Source organism: Trichoplax adhaerens, genomic scaffold, assembly GCF_000150275.1.
Source record: "Trichoplax adhaerens TRIADscaffold_14 genomic scaffold, whole genome shotgun sequence".
NCBI classification, from domain to species: domain Eukaryota; kingdom Metazoa; phylum Placozoa; class Uniplacotomia; order Trichoplacea; family Trichoplacidae; genus Trichoplax; species Trichoplax adhaerens.
This window is the reverse complement of record NW_002060956.1, coordinates 1,638,562-1,652,989: the sequence shown is the minus strand read 5'-3', so window position 1 is coordinate 1,652,989 and position 14,428 is coordinate 1,638,562. Positions and strand designations below refer to the sequence as shown.

The following is a 14,428-nucleotide window of genomic DNA, read 5'->3' as shown; positions in this document are numbered from 1 at the left end:
AGAGCTAAACAAGTTGACGGTTCTATGTAAGCCCTTAGCATTAGTTAGATGAATCATGCATTGATAGAGTACAGATGGGAAAATATTGATCACAATTGCTTATTAATTTACTAATTGAGTAATTGTCTTGTAATAATATCTGGATTTCATGCAATTAGCGTTGATTCAACCTAGTGAGAGCATTATATTATTTTCCATATGTCGACACGATTGTCCTATCAATTGAAGGTAAATTTATTATCGTTTACAAGTGCAGTGAATGAGCAATATCGTAAAAGATTGTGCTTGATAGATTTGCTATCTTACTTTCTAAAAGTGCCATTATTGTTATTTAAATGTACGCATACAGCATCCATGGCACAATTAAATAATCGGTCATTAGCAGTGAATTAACGTCATGGGTAACGCCGCCCCCCCTAAAATAGTTCATAATTACATATGTTCACAAGTCGACAAGGCGTATCGCTGTACTGTACAAGAATTATTTTATTCTGTAAACAATTATCTTATTCATTTGCTATAGAGTGTACGTGTATGCAAGAAAATTGGCCAGTGCAGTTACCGTACGATTGTACTGTGCAAAAACGAAGCCAAGTGCTAACCTGCATTAAAATTAAAACAAAGCTTCCTTCTCTTCGCTATTATAACTACTATAATATAATCGGTTACTTGACAGCGTACGGTACTTTCTACCCAGCCCCGAGCATAGAAAAAAATTGGACTTTAAAATATAATAACAATAATATTATAATGAATCGTTAATAATAATATTCTATACTTGTACGGAATTTCAATTCAGAATCCGGGAAGTACTGTACAACTACGCGCGGTACGTAAAATGGTGTACTGTACACTGTACAGTAAAGAGAAAGTAATCCCAGTCATGTCTGATCCAGGACTCTGAACCCTAGGGTACAGCCTAGAATGAGTGTACAAAGAGACTGGACAGTAGGCGACATACTGTACAATATGTCAATGACTACGGTACTGTACTGTACAAGAAAAAAAATGACCTTTAGTACAGTACATAGTGTACTTTACAGTACTTCTAGACTGTACTGTACTGTACAGTAAGTACTGTACTATACTGTAAAACCGGTTCCTTTTGCGTTCAAAAGTTATTAGTTGAGAGCCATCTCCAAAGTGTCAACTGAAAAAGGGTGCGGTAAGACTCTATTCCTTCTCCCAAATTTTGAAGTTTACGAGGATAACTAGAAATATAGTTATTCTGTCTTGGAAAATGGCTAGCAAAAGCAATAGCGAATATGATGACTGGTACCCGGAACTAGGCCAGATTTTCAGCGATTGTGCTATTCAAAATGACCCCAGCTCGCCAACTGTCGAAGCCTCGAATCCTCAAAGGAACGATTTGCCGTCTGGTTCAGTCTTGGACGACGACGAAGCCTATCTAAAATCGAGCATATACTTGCTTACAGAATTTACTGTCGATCAATTGGCTGATAAAAATACTAAAGTACGCAATAGATTGCTACAGAAAATGCCAAAGGCTGAAAGAAAGAGCGCTAAAATGCTAATTAGCAAAATGCGGAGAAAGAAGAAGAGCCGTTCTTACTCAAGAAACCGAAGACGTCGGTCATCTCATGAAAGAACAAATCTTCAAGACACTGTCAAAAGATATGAACAACTCATAGAAAATATCAATCATACCGTGTTGAATTATAATTGCGAATCATCGCTTCGCATGGTGCTTGATATGATTGCGAATCATCGTTATGATTTTTGGAGTAGCTTTAATTAGTAGCCGCTCCAGAACGTTTTTACGACCTTAAATTAGTCGTGAAAAGTGTCTACTGTAGTTTTATTCTGTTGTTAGTTTCTCAAATGGTTAAAGTCAAACATTTGTGTCTCGTAGCTTGGCTGTTTTTATGCTACTCATTTGTGAACTAAAGAATTTTTGAATTAGTATTGGAAACAAACAGGTCAACAAGGATAGGTCAATGTGAAGCGTATTCCGTGAAGAGAGCAAATATTGCAAGATCGATTGGAGTGGACCGGACAGCTCTGTACTGTACTGTAGTAAGTCTTTAACAGAACTGTAACGGTCCATACAATCGATCTTTTGCCATATTTGCACCCTTCACGAAATACGATCCACATTGACCCAACCTTGCTGCTTCCTTCTTTCCTTTAAAATGATCACACGCTTGTCTTGATACATTGGACTAATTCGGAAATTGTGTCATGGTTGCACTTGTTAGGTAGCAAATATATATATTTTAATTGGTTTTAAATTTGGCTGTGTACTTGAACGGTCAAGGAATAGTGTGTCGATTGAAATCTTACATTTGTGAATCGACATTCAGTACAGTATAAATAAATGTAATACGTTAATTTGATCATGCGGCGTGACTCTCATTGACGAGAATTTTAGAGGTAGTTGTGTAAATCAATAAAAGGTATATTGTTAAAACAGTGGAAAATGGTTGTCAAAGTGTTGGTCATCACTGATTGTGTACAGTATACTGAAGAATTAAGCGCTTCCTTAGGCCTGGTCAGATAACCTCGGCTTCTTCATTTTCTCAATCCTAACCGTACTCGTACTGCTCGCCCATACCGTGTTATGGATAACTACTGTACATTGTAGTGGTCCAATCACGTACAGTACACATCGTGCAGAGTTCGTTGAGCCAATCAACAATTTGGTATACAATTCCTTTTTCGAAAACGGTAAGAAATAACAGGACGTATACTGTAGCTTTAGTGTGCAAGGGAACATTATTTCCGTCAATCCGTAAGTAAATGTTTGCAATTTGCCACGTTGAGCGATGGATTTTGGCGGTTACGACTGGCAAATTGCAATCCGATGCTGTGCAGTACAAATTTAAAAATGTGATACTGTACAGTACAGCGTGATCTTTTTCGTTCCAGATTATTAAATAAGTACTGTAAATGCTTTAATATTGACCAAATCATGTAAAAAGTAATTCAAACGATAGTGCATTAGTTGAAGATTTCAAATCCGTAGTTAAATTTCTGTTTTATTAAAGCACCTGCGGAATAATAACTAAATAAAGGCAAATTTTGCTACACAGTGTACAGTACAAATTTAAAAATGTGATACTGTACTGTACACTGTACAGTACTGGACTTGTAGCCCAAGTTCGGTACGGTACTGTACTACAGAACAGCAAGTAAGACTGTTTTGCCGATCAGACACATCAAAGTGGATTGGGATGAAGAACTGAGGTGGATTTGCTCCCGAAAGCTTCTCCTTATTTGATGATTAATTAAGTAGCAAGTCGATACTGTTAGTTATCGCCCATTGGACTAGGAAACATTGAAGTAATGGCCCTTAACCATTCTCCAAGTAAAGATCTGAACAACATAGTCGACTATGTTATGGACGACAGGGTGAAACCCATCGTTCAAGATGAAGAATTCCAATTAAGAATGACCTTAGTCATTACATCAGGGAGCACGGCTGAAGAGTTAGCAGAAGAAGGAGTGAAATATTATAATGATATCCTACGTAAGATACCGATGGAACTTAGGAAACCTGGACGGAATCTGATTCGCAATATCCGAAAGAAGAATCAAAATATTAAAAACTCGAAACTGCGGCAAAAGCGGTCTTCCGAAAAAAGGGAGGAAGATGCCAAATGCATTGCGAAACTTCGACTACAAATCCAAAAAATTCGTACTGTTACAAGAGATCCTAGGCTGCCGCAGCCGCTGAAGCTTCAACAGATCGAACACTTAGCGGATGAGAATTTGAAATTGGAGATCAGCATATAAAAAAAATTAACGTCCAAATCGCATCACCTGCTTAAGCTGGAATTTGTCACATGGCAACGTTGCACTTCCAAGATCCCATTTTGTTCTTACAGTATTTTAAATTTTGTAGTTTCGCCTTTTAAAGCTGCTAAATTGCTAACTAAAGGATTTGGCAAGTTTTAAAAGAGAACAGTTATGCAATCACGGATAGAGAGTATTATAAATGAGAATCGACAAACGCTTTTACTCCTATTTGTATGGGCGATGCAGTAACAACCATTGCTAGAGATTTTTACAGTACATTTTGTATTAGCAATGACGTTTACGAAAAGAATCCTCAACGATCTATCTAATCGTAACGTTAGGGAGTTCTGAGACAACTAGGCTTTCTTAGAACTTCCTTGTATCGCCCATGGCAGATAAACTATCCTCTTTAAATCCGTATTGCATGACTGTTTTTCGGAAACAGTATTTTATACATAGGTGTGTTGTATATTGTAGGCGCGATAAAAACGATTTGTAGCCTTAGCAAATTCAACAAGTTTAGTTTACTTTTTATCCTCTTTTATTTAGTACGTAGTATTCCTTTGCAGATTTTGCTATCCTATGTGATAAAGGTTAATATTGAAGTTTTTGTAGACTAAAGTAAATTCTATAACTTATTTGGTTTAATCACAGTAGATTTAACTCCAATGTGTCTTAGTACATTGTAAACCCGAAAACTTTATCATGATTAGAATTGAATAGTATCCAGTAATATAGTTTAGACTTACACAATCTTAGATTGTAATTCAAGTGATATATTTAGCTAATACTGTATAACATTCAAGCCTTAATGAAGATAAAAAATGGCAGCCAACTTTGATCATAAGATACAGTAAAAGTTATTTTGCTTTATGATGTAATACAGTATGAACCCAGACATTTCGATCTGAGTTCTACTCTAAGACGGCTGCTTTGTCTTTGTGGATTTTATAGTTATGTTCCGTACTCTGTAGAAAGATACAATTTATAGCTGAACTGTGATTACAATAATGAATTTACGATTAGTATTTCCGTGTATCTAGGATAGTATATATCTATCCTACTTATATGATTAATTGCTAGTTTGATTTACAATAGTTTAAAGTGACAAATCAGTATCCTAGTATCGCCAACTGCTCTGCATAGCATATAAAAAGTGGTGTAGTGAAGTAAGAAGTTAAATGTTAAGATACACCTAAAATCGTGAGCATTCTCATTCTTTGATAGTTTGATTGTTAAAGGGGTTACTTTAGCCCTATTATAATTTCTTTGTAAGATTGTTGGCAACTGTGAAAATAAAGTGATGTTTTTTGTTCTTAAGCTAACTTAAGTTTGAATTCAAGGTTGTTAATCTTAATAACTGTGCGTCCGTTATTACTCCTACTAATTTCAATTAGTTTTAACGGTGAAGAAATAACGCTCGAGTTATGCTTTACTTTGGTACGATTTGTGAATCGATATGCTCGATGTGATTTATTTAAGATTGGACCACTGAAGAGTCTTGCTATTTGTGTTGTATTTAATCTAAGCTAGATAAGTTGTTGAAAAGGGTAATGGGTAACTGACTAATTTATCATAAGATTAATAGATAAAGATCTTATCCCAAAACTATGCAAATTTACATGTTTCACTATCATACGTTTATCATTTTAAAGTGGCCTTCTTGTGTCTACTCTGGTTGAAGTATTGCAGATCGCTTTCAATCTTACTTTATGCGGGATATGTGTATGATCGCATTATTCCTGTAAATGCAACTTTTGGGTAATGTTTTAGTTAGCAATCAAAGAATTTTACAAATTTTTAATATACATTTTGAATATACTGTACGCAAATTCTACGCTACCTATATGTGATATTTATATATTATTTTGATCCTCGCATGTGTACAAAGTATTTTTGATTTTCAAGACTAATTGGCGGTCGAAACGCTTGTCCGCACTGAATAAGTAGATACGATTTTATAATAATTAATAGAGTTTTTCTGAAATCAAGTCTACAAACAGGAATTTATCGTAACACCACAGATATTACTAATATAAATGTCTTCATTCGGAAGAGTAGATCGATACAGAACAAAAATAGTAGCAAATACTTTGAACCTTGTACTTTACCTACAAAGCTCCATGAACATGCCATAATCTAGAGTAATACCTCTTCTTTTTTATTTCCGACAGTCAATTTCGAATTCGCAAAGGGCTCACCGAGGTAAACACTAATTAAACAATCTTGTGCTCGTGCAGTATACACACACGCAATAGCACTGTATAATGCCACAGTCTTCAAAAATTTTAGTATATCACAATATGCAGAAGTCAAGTGTTCATTTATGACATACTTAAACTCCAGCACGGATGATGCAGATGTTCTATCCATTCATTTTTTTGAAAAGAGTGCCATAAATAGTTTCCGATCTAATAGTATTCAATAATTCAATAATGCTGTGTATTATAATGTAGGCGTATGGTACCTCAATTAGAGTTAAGTAGCATATAGATAATATCTGGTTACACGCTTAGATTGAAGTACTAAACGATTAAAGTAACCCGGATATATTATTCCCAATAAAAATGATAGGATCTTTAGATAATAACTACTAAGACATTTACTGCATTTTATAGTTATATATTCTTCCTAAATATATCTAATTTAGATAATAATCCTTAGATTTATGTTCTGGGTTTATCAGCGGTAAAAGTATGAAGTACAATCTTGAAAATTCAATCAGAATACCCCCACTTCATATTGTTTAAGAAAGTTCAGATTATGTGAGGAAGAGATCACTTCACTGTAGTATTCGAATTTATTAAAAATGCTAAACCTTTCATGTATTTGTATTTAATTGATCAAAAGCAATTCTAATATGTACATATTAGAAATCAGGATCTATGTAAAGTAATGTGCCATATGAGCAAAGACAAATTATATTTTGTATTAAATATCTGTCAATAATGATAGTTGTTTGTACGATATGGCTAGCAATAATTAGATTCTGCACTATTGTATTAAGTACATCAGCATCATCGCAATGATGTATACATATTGCAAAGTATAATGTGACTAAAGAAATTCGTTAACAGTGACATTCCAGTAGTATTAATCTCCCTTTCTTTGGCGCAGTCTCTGCCATTAGCAACTTTAAAATCCGTAGCACAGCACTAACAGAATTATTATTACCAGAAAATACTGTAAATTTGACTAGAATTACGCGCATATACCATTTTCGTACGCTAATAAAATTATAATTTCATATGTCAGAACTGCAGCTATCCTTATATGAAATTGTAGGATCTCGCTTACTTCTCTTCACTTCACTTCACTTTGATCAATTTGCTATAGGTACTTATAACTAGAGCATTACTTAACTAGTTAATACTGAAGGAATTTTAAAATTTACACGGCACTACAGAAACAGTGTCAGATTTATTGACCGAACTTCAGATACTACCTAATATCGCATTTTTATGAGGAAATAGCTGATCAACATGTTGTACTTGTAGTCCTTGATGAATATATGTATGTGTTAATAAATGACTTGACGTCGAAGTACTCTGATAAAGATTCAAGGATGAAGTAATTCTTGTTTAATCTTTACAAGTTATGTTTGTTAACTAATATCCAAATAGAATTAGAATTACTCTTAGCAATGTAAGAGGTTATTTACCACTAATGTTCTTTACAATAGATATGTCAAGAACTTAGCTACTTAGAGTATATCTCTAGAAATTAGAATGAGTAAAGCCTCTGAGTCTTTGAATCCTTGAATCACTGATTGCACGATGTGTATAGTTATAAGTATGTAGTCTTTCGGCTACTGATTGGCTACAGATAAGTCATATCACCGGACTGGATATAGTTCTCTTATTACAGCAAGTACTAATGCAGTTATACTATCTTATGTTGTACAGTAGGATGATATCCGTGAAAAGTTGTAACATTAATAAGTTAGAAGATACAAGATATACAGTACTATAAATAATACCAAATTACAACACAACATGGTCATGGAAGTACTACAGTAGCACCTTACTGCAGTTTAATTAAATAATACTGTATATTGTATGAAAGAATCAAGTAAATTACTTTATCAAGGGTAGCATTAAATAGGGTATCGGTATCGAATTAAAATACTTCTATACTAACAAATATATGGTCTTTTTTTTAAAACGGTATCTGTTTCATATTTCCACAATTATTCTCCAACCTATGAGCTTATTCTCCTAAAAATTATTCACTTCCACTGCATTTGCTTAGAATGTAACGGTAGCGCCTATCGATATACTTATACCTTGATTTTCTAGAATCTTATACACTACTTCGGATCATATCAAAATAACCAATTTTTCGGATTAAAATTTAGCGCATTTAGAATAATTTTAAATTATAATCAATGTAATCGTTATCATCTGGAAATAAGCGTTTGATTTAATATCTCAGGATATCTCGTAGTAGCATATATTAACAAAGTGAGCATAAATCTGTTTGTAATATACACTGCTTTCAAAACTGATAGTGATGAAGTTATGTCAATTATCAAGAAGGTAATAGAGGCATTTATCACCAAGTACTGTACTATGTAAAATGTAGATTAAAACTTTAGATTTATTTGAAGTCAATTTTGTTATAAAATGCCACTGATTGACTCCCCGTTACAGTATTAAAAAATAGAAAATATAAGCAAGTTACTCTTGACATAAATTGCATTACTTCATAGGTACCAGTATGGCTATAATTTTGGTAAAAAAGACATACTCATGAATAACTTAAGCAAAATACGGCACTCTACTAATAAAATCAAAGCATGACAGTAATAAGGAACCGTGAACCTTTTAAATCATTTTGCTAAGCAATTTACGTAGTAAAGACCCACAAGGGTATTTAAAAGTGCTACTCATGATAGCACTAGAATCGTATACTATACGGATCATAAAACTTTCCTAAAATTATGGTACGTAATAAATATTGTTGGTTACACATGGTAATTTTATAAACAGATAGTTTCTAAAGGGATTAAGCTAAACTCTTTCATGCCACTGATGTTCGAGTACAGTTTATAAGATCTTTTGTTTAAGGATCTTCTATTGCACTTAATATATAATTTTGTAAGTATTACTTGAAAAGTAAGATACTTGAAAAGTAAGATACCGGAAAGTATCAAACCATATCGAGCATTTTAAAATCTGCTTCTGTGCTTGATTATATCTCGTAGATACCGGAAAGTATCAAACCATATCGAACATTTTAAAATCTGCATCTGTGCTGGATTATATCTCGTATGTACCGTACTTGAAAATATGATATGCGCTTGACAGGTTATCCTTTAAGCAAAGGAAAACTTTACGAAAATATAGTTACAAACGATAAGTTGAATATTTATTTTTAAATCACTTATTATATTGTACACTAACCTATCGTAAATTAGTTCGCACATATAGTAATGCAATCCAACATATTAAGGTGCGATTTACATCGTTTATTTCACGAATTGCTTTTCGAAGATTAATAACCTCCTGCAGTTGTTGATGATATTTTTGTAGCACATCTTCCAATTTATCCTCTAGGCATTTAACTTTATCCGTCTTGTTCTTACGACTCTTTTTAGCTGATTTACAATTTTTAAGTAGCCGTCGTCTTCCTTTGATTTGTAAAATTTCATCAGGTGGCATTTTCAGCTCTTCACGCAATAGTTTATTTAGGTCGGGCACTTTAATATTTTCTAAAACCTTATCACATAGACCAAACCTTGCAAACTTGTCCTTATCAGATACTTTATCTTTACTTTTATTTCCCTTCTCTCGTGAAATATCTGCAATATTGTTATTAAAGTCGGAATTTTCTGAACGAATCTCCATAAAGTGGTAGAGTGGTGGGTCATAATTACAATTGCTATAATTCTCTATACCAACGTAATCTTCCGAAGTATCACGAATAGGAAACTCAACCAGATAATCCAAATCATCGATATCATTGTTAGAGTTCATACTTGTAAACGATCCAATAATTTTTTCTCTTCCTTCCTAATTATATGCAAAATGAGATGGCTTAAGTCAACTACTGTAGGTCCATTTGGAATAAAATTAAATTTCGCATTATTTGTTAATAAGGCAAATTTCAATAAGCTACCTCAATTTTTAAATACTATTAGGTGTGTGATGGTTCCAGTATTACATTGAAAAACACGTATACCGCGTAAAGAAATTATAACTTTTGAATTTGCCTGATAGTGATTGTACTAATTGCAGGGGAAAATGTTCTTGTACTACTGATATTCATTCACGGTGTATTATATAGCGTTGATTGATGATTTCGACTTTGGAACCCTTAAGAACTGATCATTGGAGAAATACGTCGCGGTATAAATACGATACGGTTTTACGGTACGTGCAAAGACCGCAGTTGTACGTATTACTAATTAGCAATTAATTATTACAGTTACAGTCAGTCCTAGTTACAGTACTATCATTTACCGCTTTTATCATATGTCATCCTACTTGCATGAGTGTGCATATACTGTAGCAAACATGAAAGAGCTTTATATGGTCTCGATGAATTAAATTAATTCTATGTCACTTCATTCCCATAAAGATTAACGTCTGTAGATCGAAGAGCGATATTATCCACAGCAGTAATATAAAACATTTGACATGATTGTCTAGTAGTATACTGTAGAGATGAGTTTCCAAGTCGTAGAGATGGAAGAAAAAATATAACATGTTTGTATTATCGAAACTAATCTTGCAAAATACAAATTCCTATTAACTATAGTACACCGCACTACATATTACTGTATATGATACCGTATTGATATACACCACAAGTATCCATGGACATTCTCGGCACGGTAGGGACCCTACGGCAACATGGCCTGAGAAATTAGTACTGTGCTATAGTACAATACTACACATTAACGCATAATACATAATTATACATTACTTTACCTCATGCATAATTCATGATATGCCACGTAACGTTCATAATAAAAAAAATGTGCGTCAACGCAATAATCATCAATCACAAGTCTTTTACATGATCAGAAGAAATGAACGCAAGGCAAGTGTTTAGACGTTTTGACTTATTAAAAAGTAGAAAAGAATTGTTCATCAGACCTAGTGTTCCTCATGGTCATTAGCATTCCCAGACAACATTCAATACAGTTGAATGATGCATGGTCATGTAAATCAACTACGTAATAGTAATGCTTTACCTTAAGCTTTATACTTAATATTACATTTAGCGTGCCATCTTTGGCTAGGTTACTTCGATACATGCTATACATGAGATTAATTACTATTTACCTGATTACGATACTCCCTTTAGCTAACAATTATGGCAATAGATAAATTTCTTACCGTTCCTTCTTTTAAGCTACTTTTCAGTAATCATAGCAAAGTTTCTCGCATTTCATGCACGAGATAGAATTACTACTATTTATTTATTAATAAAACTATCCGCATAAACAACTTTAATAAGTAAACAATTGAATTCTAAATTCATCAAATTTTAGTGAGTGCGTAATCTTGCTCTCATTATCCTGCCATGCTCCCTATACAACAACGTACTATTGTACTTGTATAGCACTATTTATCCTAAACGCCAATGAGTGGGCGCATAGACACACCATATTGTTTTCAATGATTATGAACCTGCAAAATTTGCGAAGCATGCATTTTCGAAATTTGCTAATGTTGCATAATTTACTTCTTTTATCTTATACCAACTTCCTATTTGTATAATGCCTACAGTTTGAACCTATACAGTAAATGCCAATTGTAGCGAAATACGGAATGCTGCAACCACGAGGGCAGCATACTTGACTCCAGCTACTAAAATATTTAGGAAATTTTAACCTTACCGGAATGTGGAGACAGGAGTAGTTAGTTATACTTGTAATCTGTAACGCAATTATACGTAAGTTACAGCTATTTTTGACTTTTTATGGTAATTTTATAAGAGGTGATAGCGTAGCATCATACTAATTTTCCAAAACGAGATGGTTGCAACTGTAAGTAAAAATTAACATGATACGAATAGCTGGCATAACATATACAAATTTAAAATCACCCTAAATGTACCATAAACAACAAACCTAATTTATAAAATATACCCTTATTAAGTAATAAGAAGACTGCTTCAATTTCAGACATTACTATAAATAATTATTAGAATGAATATCCGGGTAAGCCATTAAAATATCTTCAATAATTCTTAATGTTTTGATTATTTACCGTTAGCTACTCCAGTTATATTAATGAAGTATTATTTATGATATAATCAGATTGAGCAAAGAGTAGTAATAGCATGTAGGTTATAAATAAAACTGAGGACTGCAGTAAGGTGTCAACTCTTTTGGCGATCAGTAAGGTACAAGTGTGATTCACGACAAGAAATTCTGTTGAACAGGTTACTATTACTTCCTGGTATACATTTATACGCACAATTTACTCGTATAATCAATAGCACCGTACTTTTTAAGGCATAATGACAAAGATCTATTTTATACACAGTAAGTTATTAGTGTATGTCTAATGATTTTGAAGAGTCGTCCTTCTTGTAGCCTATGATATAATATAGTCGATCTACAGAACTGATTAGATATCAATAGTAGAAATATTCATTAGCCAAAAGATAAGCCGAACTATACAATTTCATTTTTCTTAATGCATTTATCCTTGTTTGATCTTGGTGCTGACTTGTGCTTTGATCCTGTTGAACGCTTCAAAGTTATTTATCGTAAAAAAGTATCTCTAGGGCGCGCATTTAGTATCTTTTAGTTAACAGAATTCCGCACTCATAATCTCAATATATCTTCATGTTACCATAGAATTAATTCCAGCATAAGACCTTAAATATGCCTCGTTATTACAGTTCATGCAAAATCATTTTAGTTAAGACTAGATTGTAAAAGCTAGCTATTGAAAATTTTTTCCTTATTTGACGCTAATGAAAGAAGTCTAGACTCTATTTTATAAATATAGATTATCACTATTCAGTATTGGAAAGAAATATGACTTCACTTATATTAATTGGAACTAATATAAATGTAATCCTAGAACTTTACTATTTTAATCCACTTTTATTGTAAAAAAAAAGGTGGTTATCCATTAACATATAGGATCGCATGATCTATAACAATCTGTAAAAAATTTTTGCTTGCTTCTGGTTAAAAATAGAAGAATTGCCTAAGCCGCATTAAAGATAAGAGTCTTAACAATATTATATCAATAATGTACTACTCTACTTAGAGTGACTGTGTAGTGTACATTATAGTTACTCTGAGCTTATTGCTTAAGTGCAATGATCGTATACAGTAATAGCTATTAATAATCCTTACATGGTTACTTCTTATATACTTAAAATTAGCCTGCTAATGTTCTAGGGTTAGTTCCATTAGAATAATTACAATTGCACTAAATAAGATAGTATGAAATGTGAAACATCAAGGCAAACGGCTATTCATTACATTCGACTGTTATGCTATTAATTTACTTCGCTGAATTAATATCAAAAATTTTATAATGTATTTATATATTGGTGCAGCCATTTTTTTAGTGTACTGTTCTTATCGATATTACTTAACGTTTCTCCAAGTAACAATCTAATGTTTCATCTATTACAATTAATTTCGTTATGTCTAGAAAATCAATTCAATCTCGACCAGCAAAGCAAGCAGCAGATCTCAAAATATTTCCGTTATATTTAAAATTCAACGTATGTTACTACGATACGTCATTTTTGAATAAATACAGGCAAAAAATTACTAGTAATTGTTTTGCATTGCTGAAGGCTCGAATACGTTAAGATTATCTCAGAAATGCTTGAAAATTAATGTTCACAGGAGCTCACACAAAGAATCTAACTCTGTTTTTTATCTGGTATATGTTATGGTGTTTATTTATACGTTATGTATTATATTTTTAAGTAGATTGTTACTATTGCATCACACCTTTCCCTCTCACCTTATAGTCTGCAATTATAATAAACTATGTAAATTTGACCCCTACAGAAACCACTGATACCAATGCGGTTTCTATACTTTATTTTTGTACAGTAAGGTGGGGATTAACTTTATTTACTTTATTTACAATTGTCCCCCTAAAGCAACTGTATTAATATCGGTTAAATATAGTGCATTATTCACTAATTGGGCTACTGTATATAGGATTACTTATATAGGCACTAAATCTTATAAATCTTAATAATTGTATTAGTTTAAATCTTATTCTTAGAATTTGATATCTTCCGCTTGTTACTGGAACGCGCGATTAGCTAAAAATAATGTAGCTAGTTGAAATTTTTGTTCAGCAATACTTACAAAAACAAAGGCGATTGCTTGCATTGCTTCCTCTGTACTTAGCTGTCTGTTTATACCAGTAGTTGCTATAGCTTTCCTTCAAACTTTTGTCTACCGTACAGCACAATGTGGAGTACTAACAGTAGATGAAGCAATCTTTGAGTAATTAACAAGACTAGGCTACCTGATTCACTTTCGCGGTTTTCTCTGGAAATTACATTTAATAACAACATTTACTTATTTGCTTCTGAAAGATTTACATGTAAACGTGTTTGCATACAATTTCATAATCATAGCGAAGTTTATCACAATTTTACTGTTTCATACTCTTGTAGTTATATCAAAATAAAGTCTATTTTGAAAGTTATCGCTTTTTATTTA

General features: G+C 32.9%; 3 protein-coding genes across 3 annotated transcripts; 2 read left to right on the top strand and 1 right to left on the bottom strand.

The window, feature by feature from the left end:
- Window positions 1-1,240: 1,240 nt before the first annotated feature.
- Window positions 1,241-1,759, top strand: TRIADDRAFT_60300 (uncharacterized protein; the record flags this gene model as incomplete). Its single annotated transcript, XM_002116288.1, has 1 exon — window positions 1,241-1,759. The coding sequence occupies one exon, from the start codon at window positions 1,241-1,243 to the stop codon at window positions 1,757-1,759; it is 519 nt and encodes a 172-aa protein (XP_002116324.1).
- Window positions 1,760-3,306: 1,547 nt separating this feature from the next.
- TRIADDRAFT_60299 (uncharacterized protein) lies at window positions 3,307-3,756 on the top strand (the record flags this gene model as incomplete). Its single annotated transcript, XM_002116287.1, has 1 exon — window positions 3,307-3,756. One exon carries the CDS (start codon window positions 3,307-3,309, stop codon window positions 3,754-3,756), a length of 450 nt encoding a protein of 149 aa, XP_002116323.1.
- Window positions 3,757-9,164: 5,408 nt separating this feature from the next.
- On the bottom strand, window positions 9,165-9,737 carry TRIADDRAFT_60298 (uncharacterized protein; the record flags this gene model as incomplete). The annotated part of the gene is made up of 1 exon (XM_002116186.1): window positions 9,165-9,737. One exon carries the CDS (start codon window positions 9,735-9,737, stop codon window positions 9,165-9,167), a length of 573 nt encoding a protein of 190 aa, XP_002116222.1.
- Between the last annotated feature and the right edge of the window lie 4,691 nt (window positions 9,738-14,428).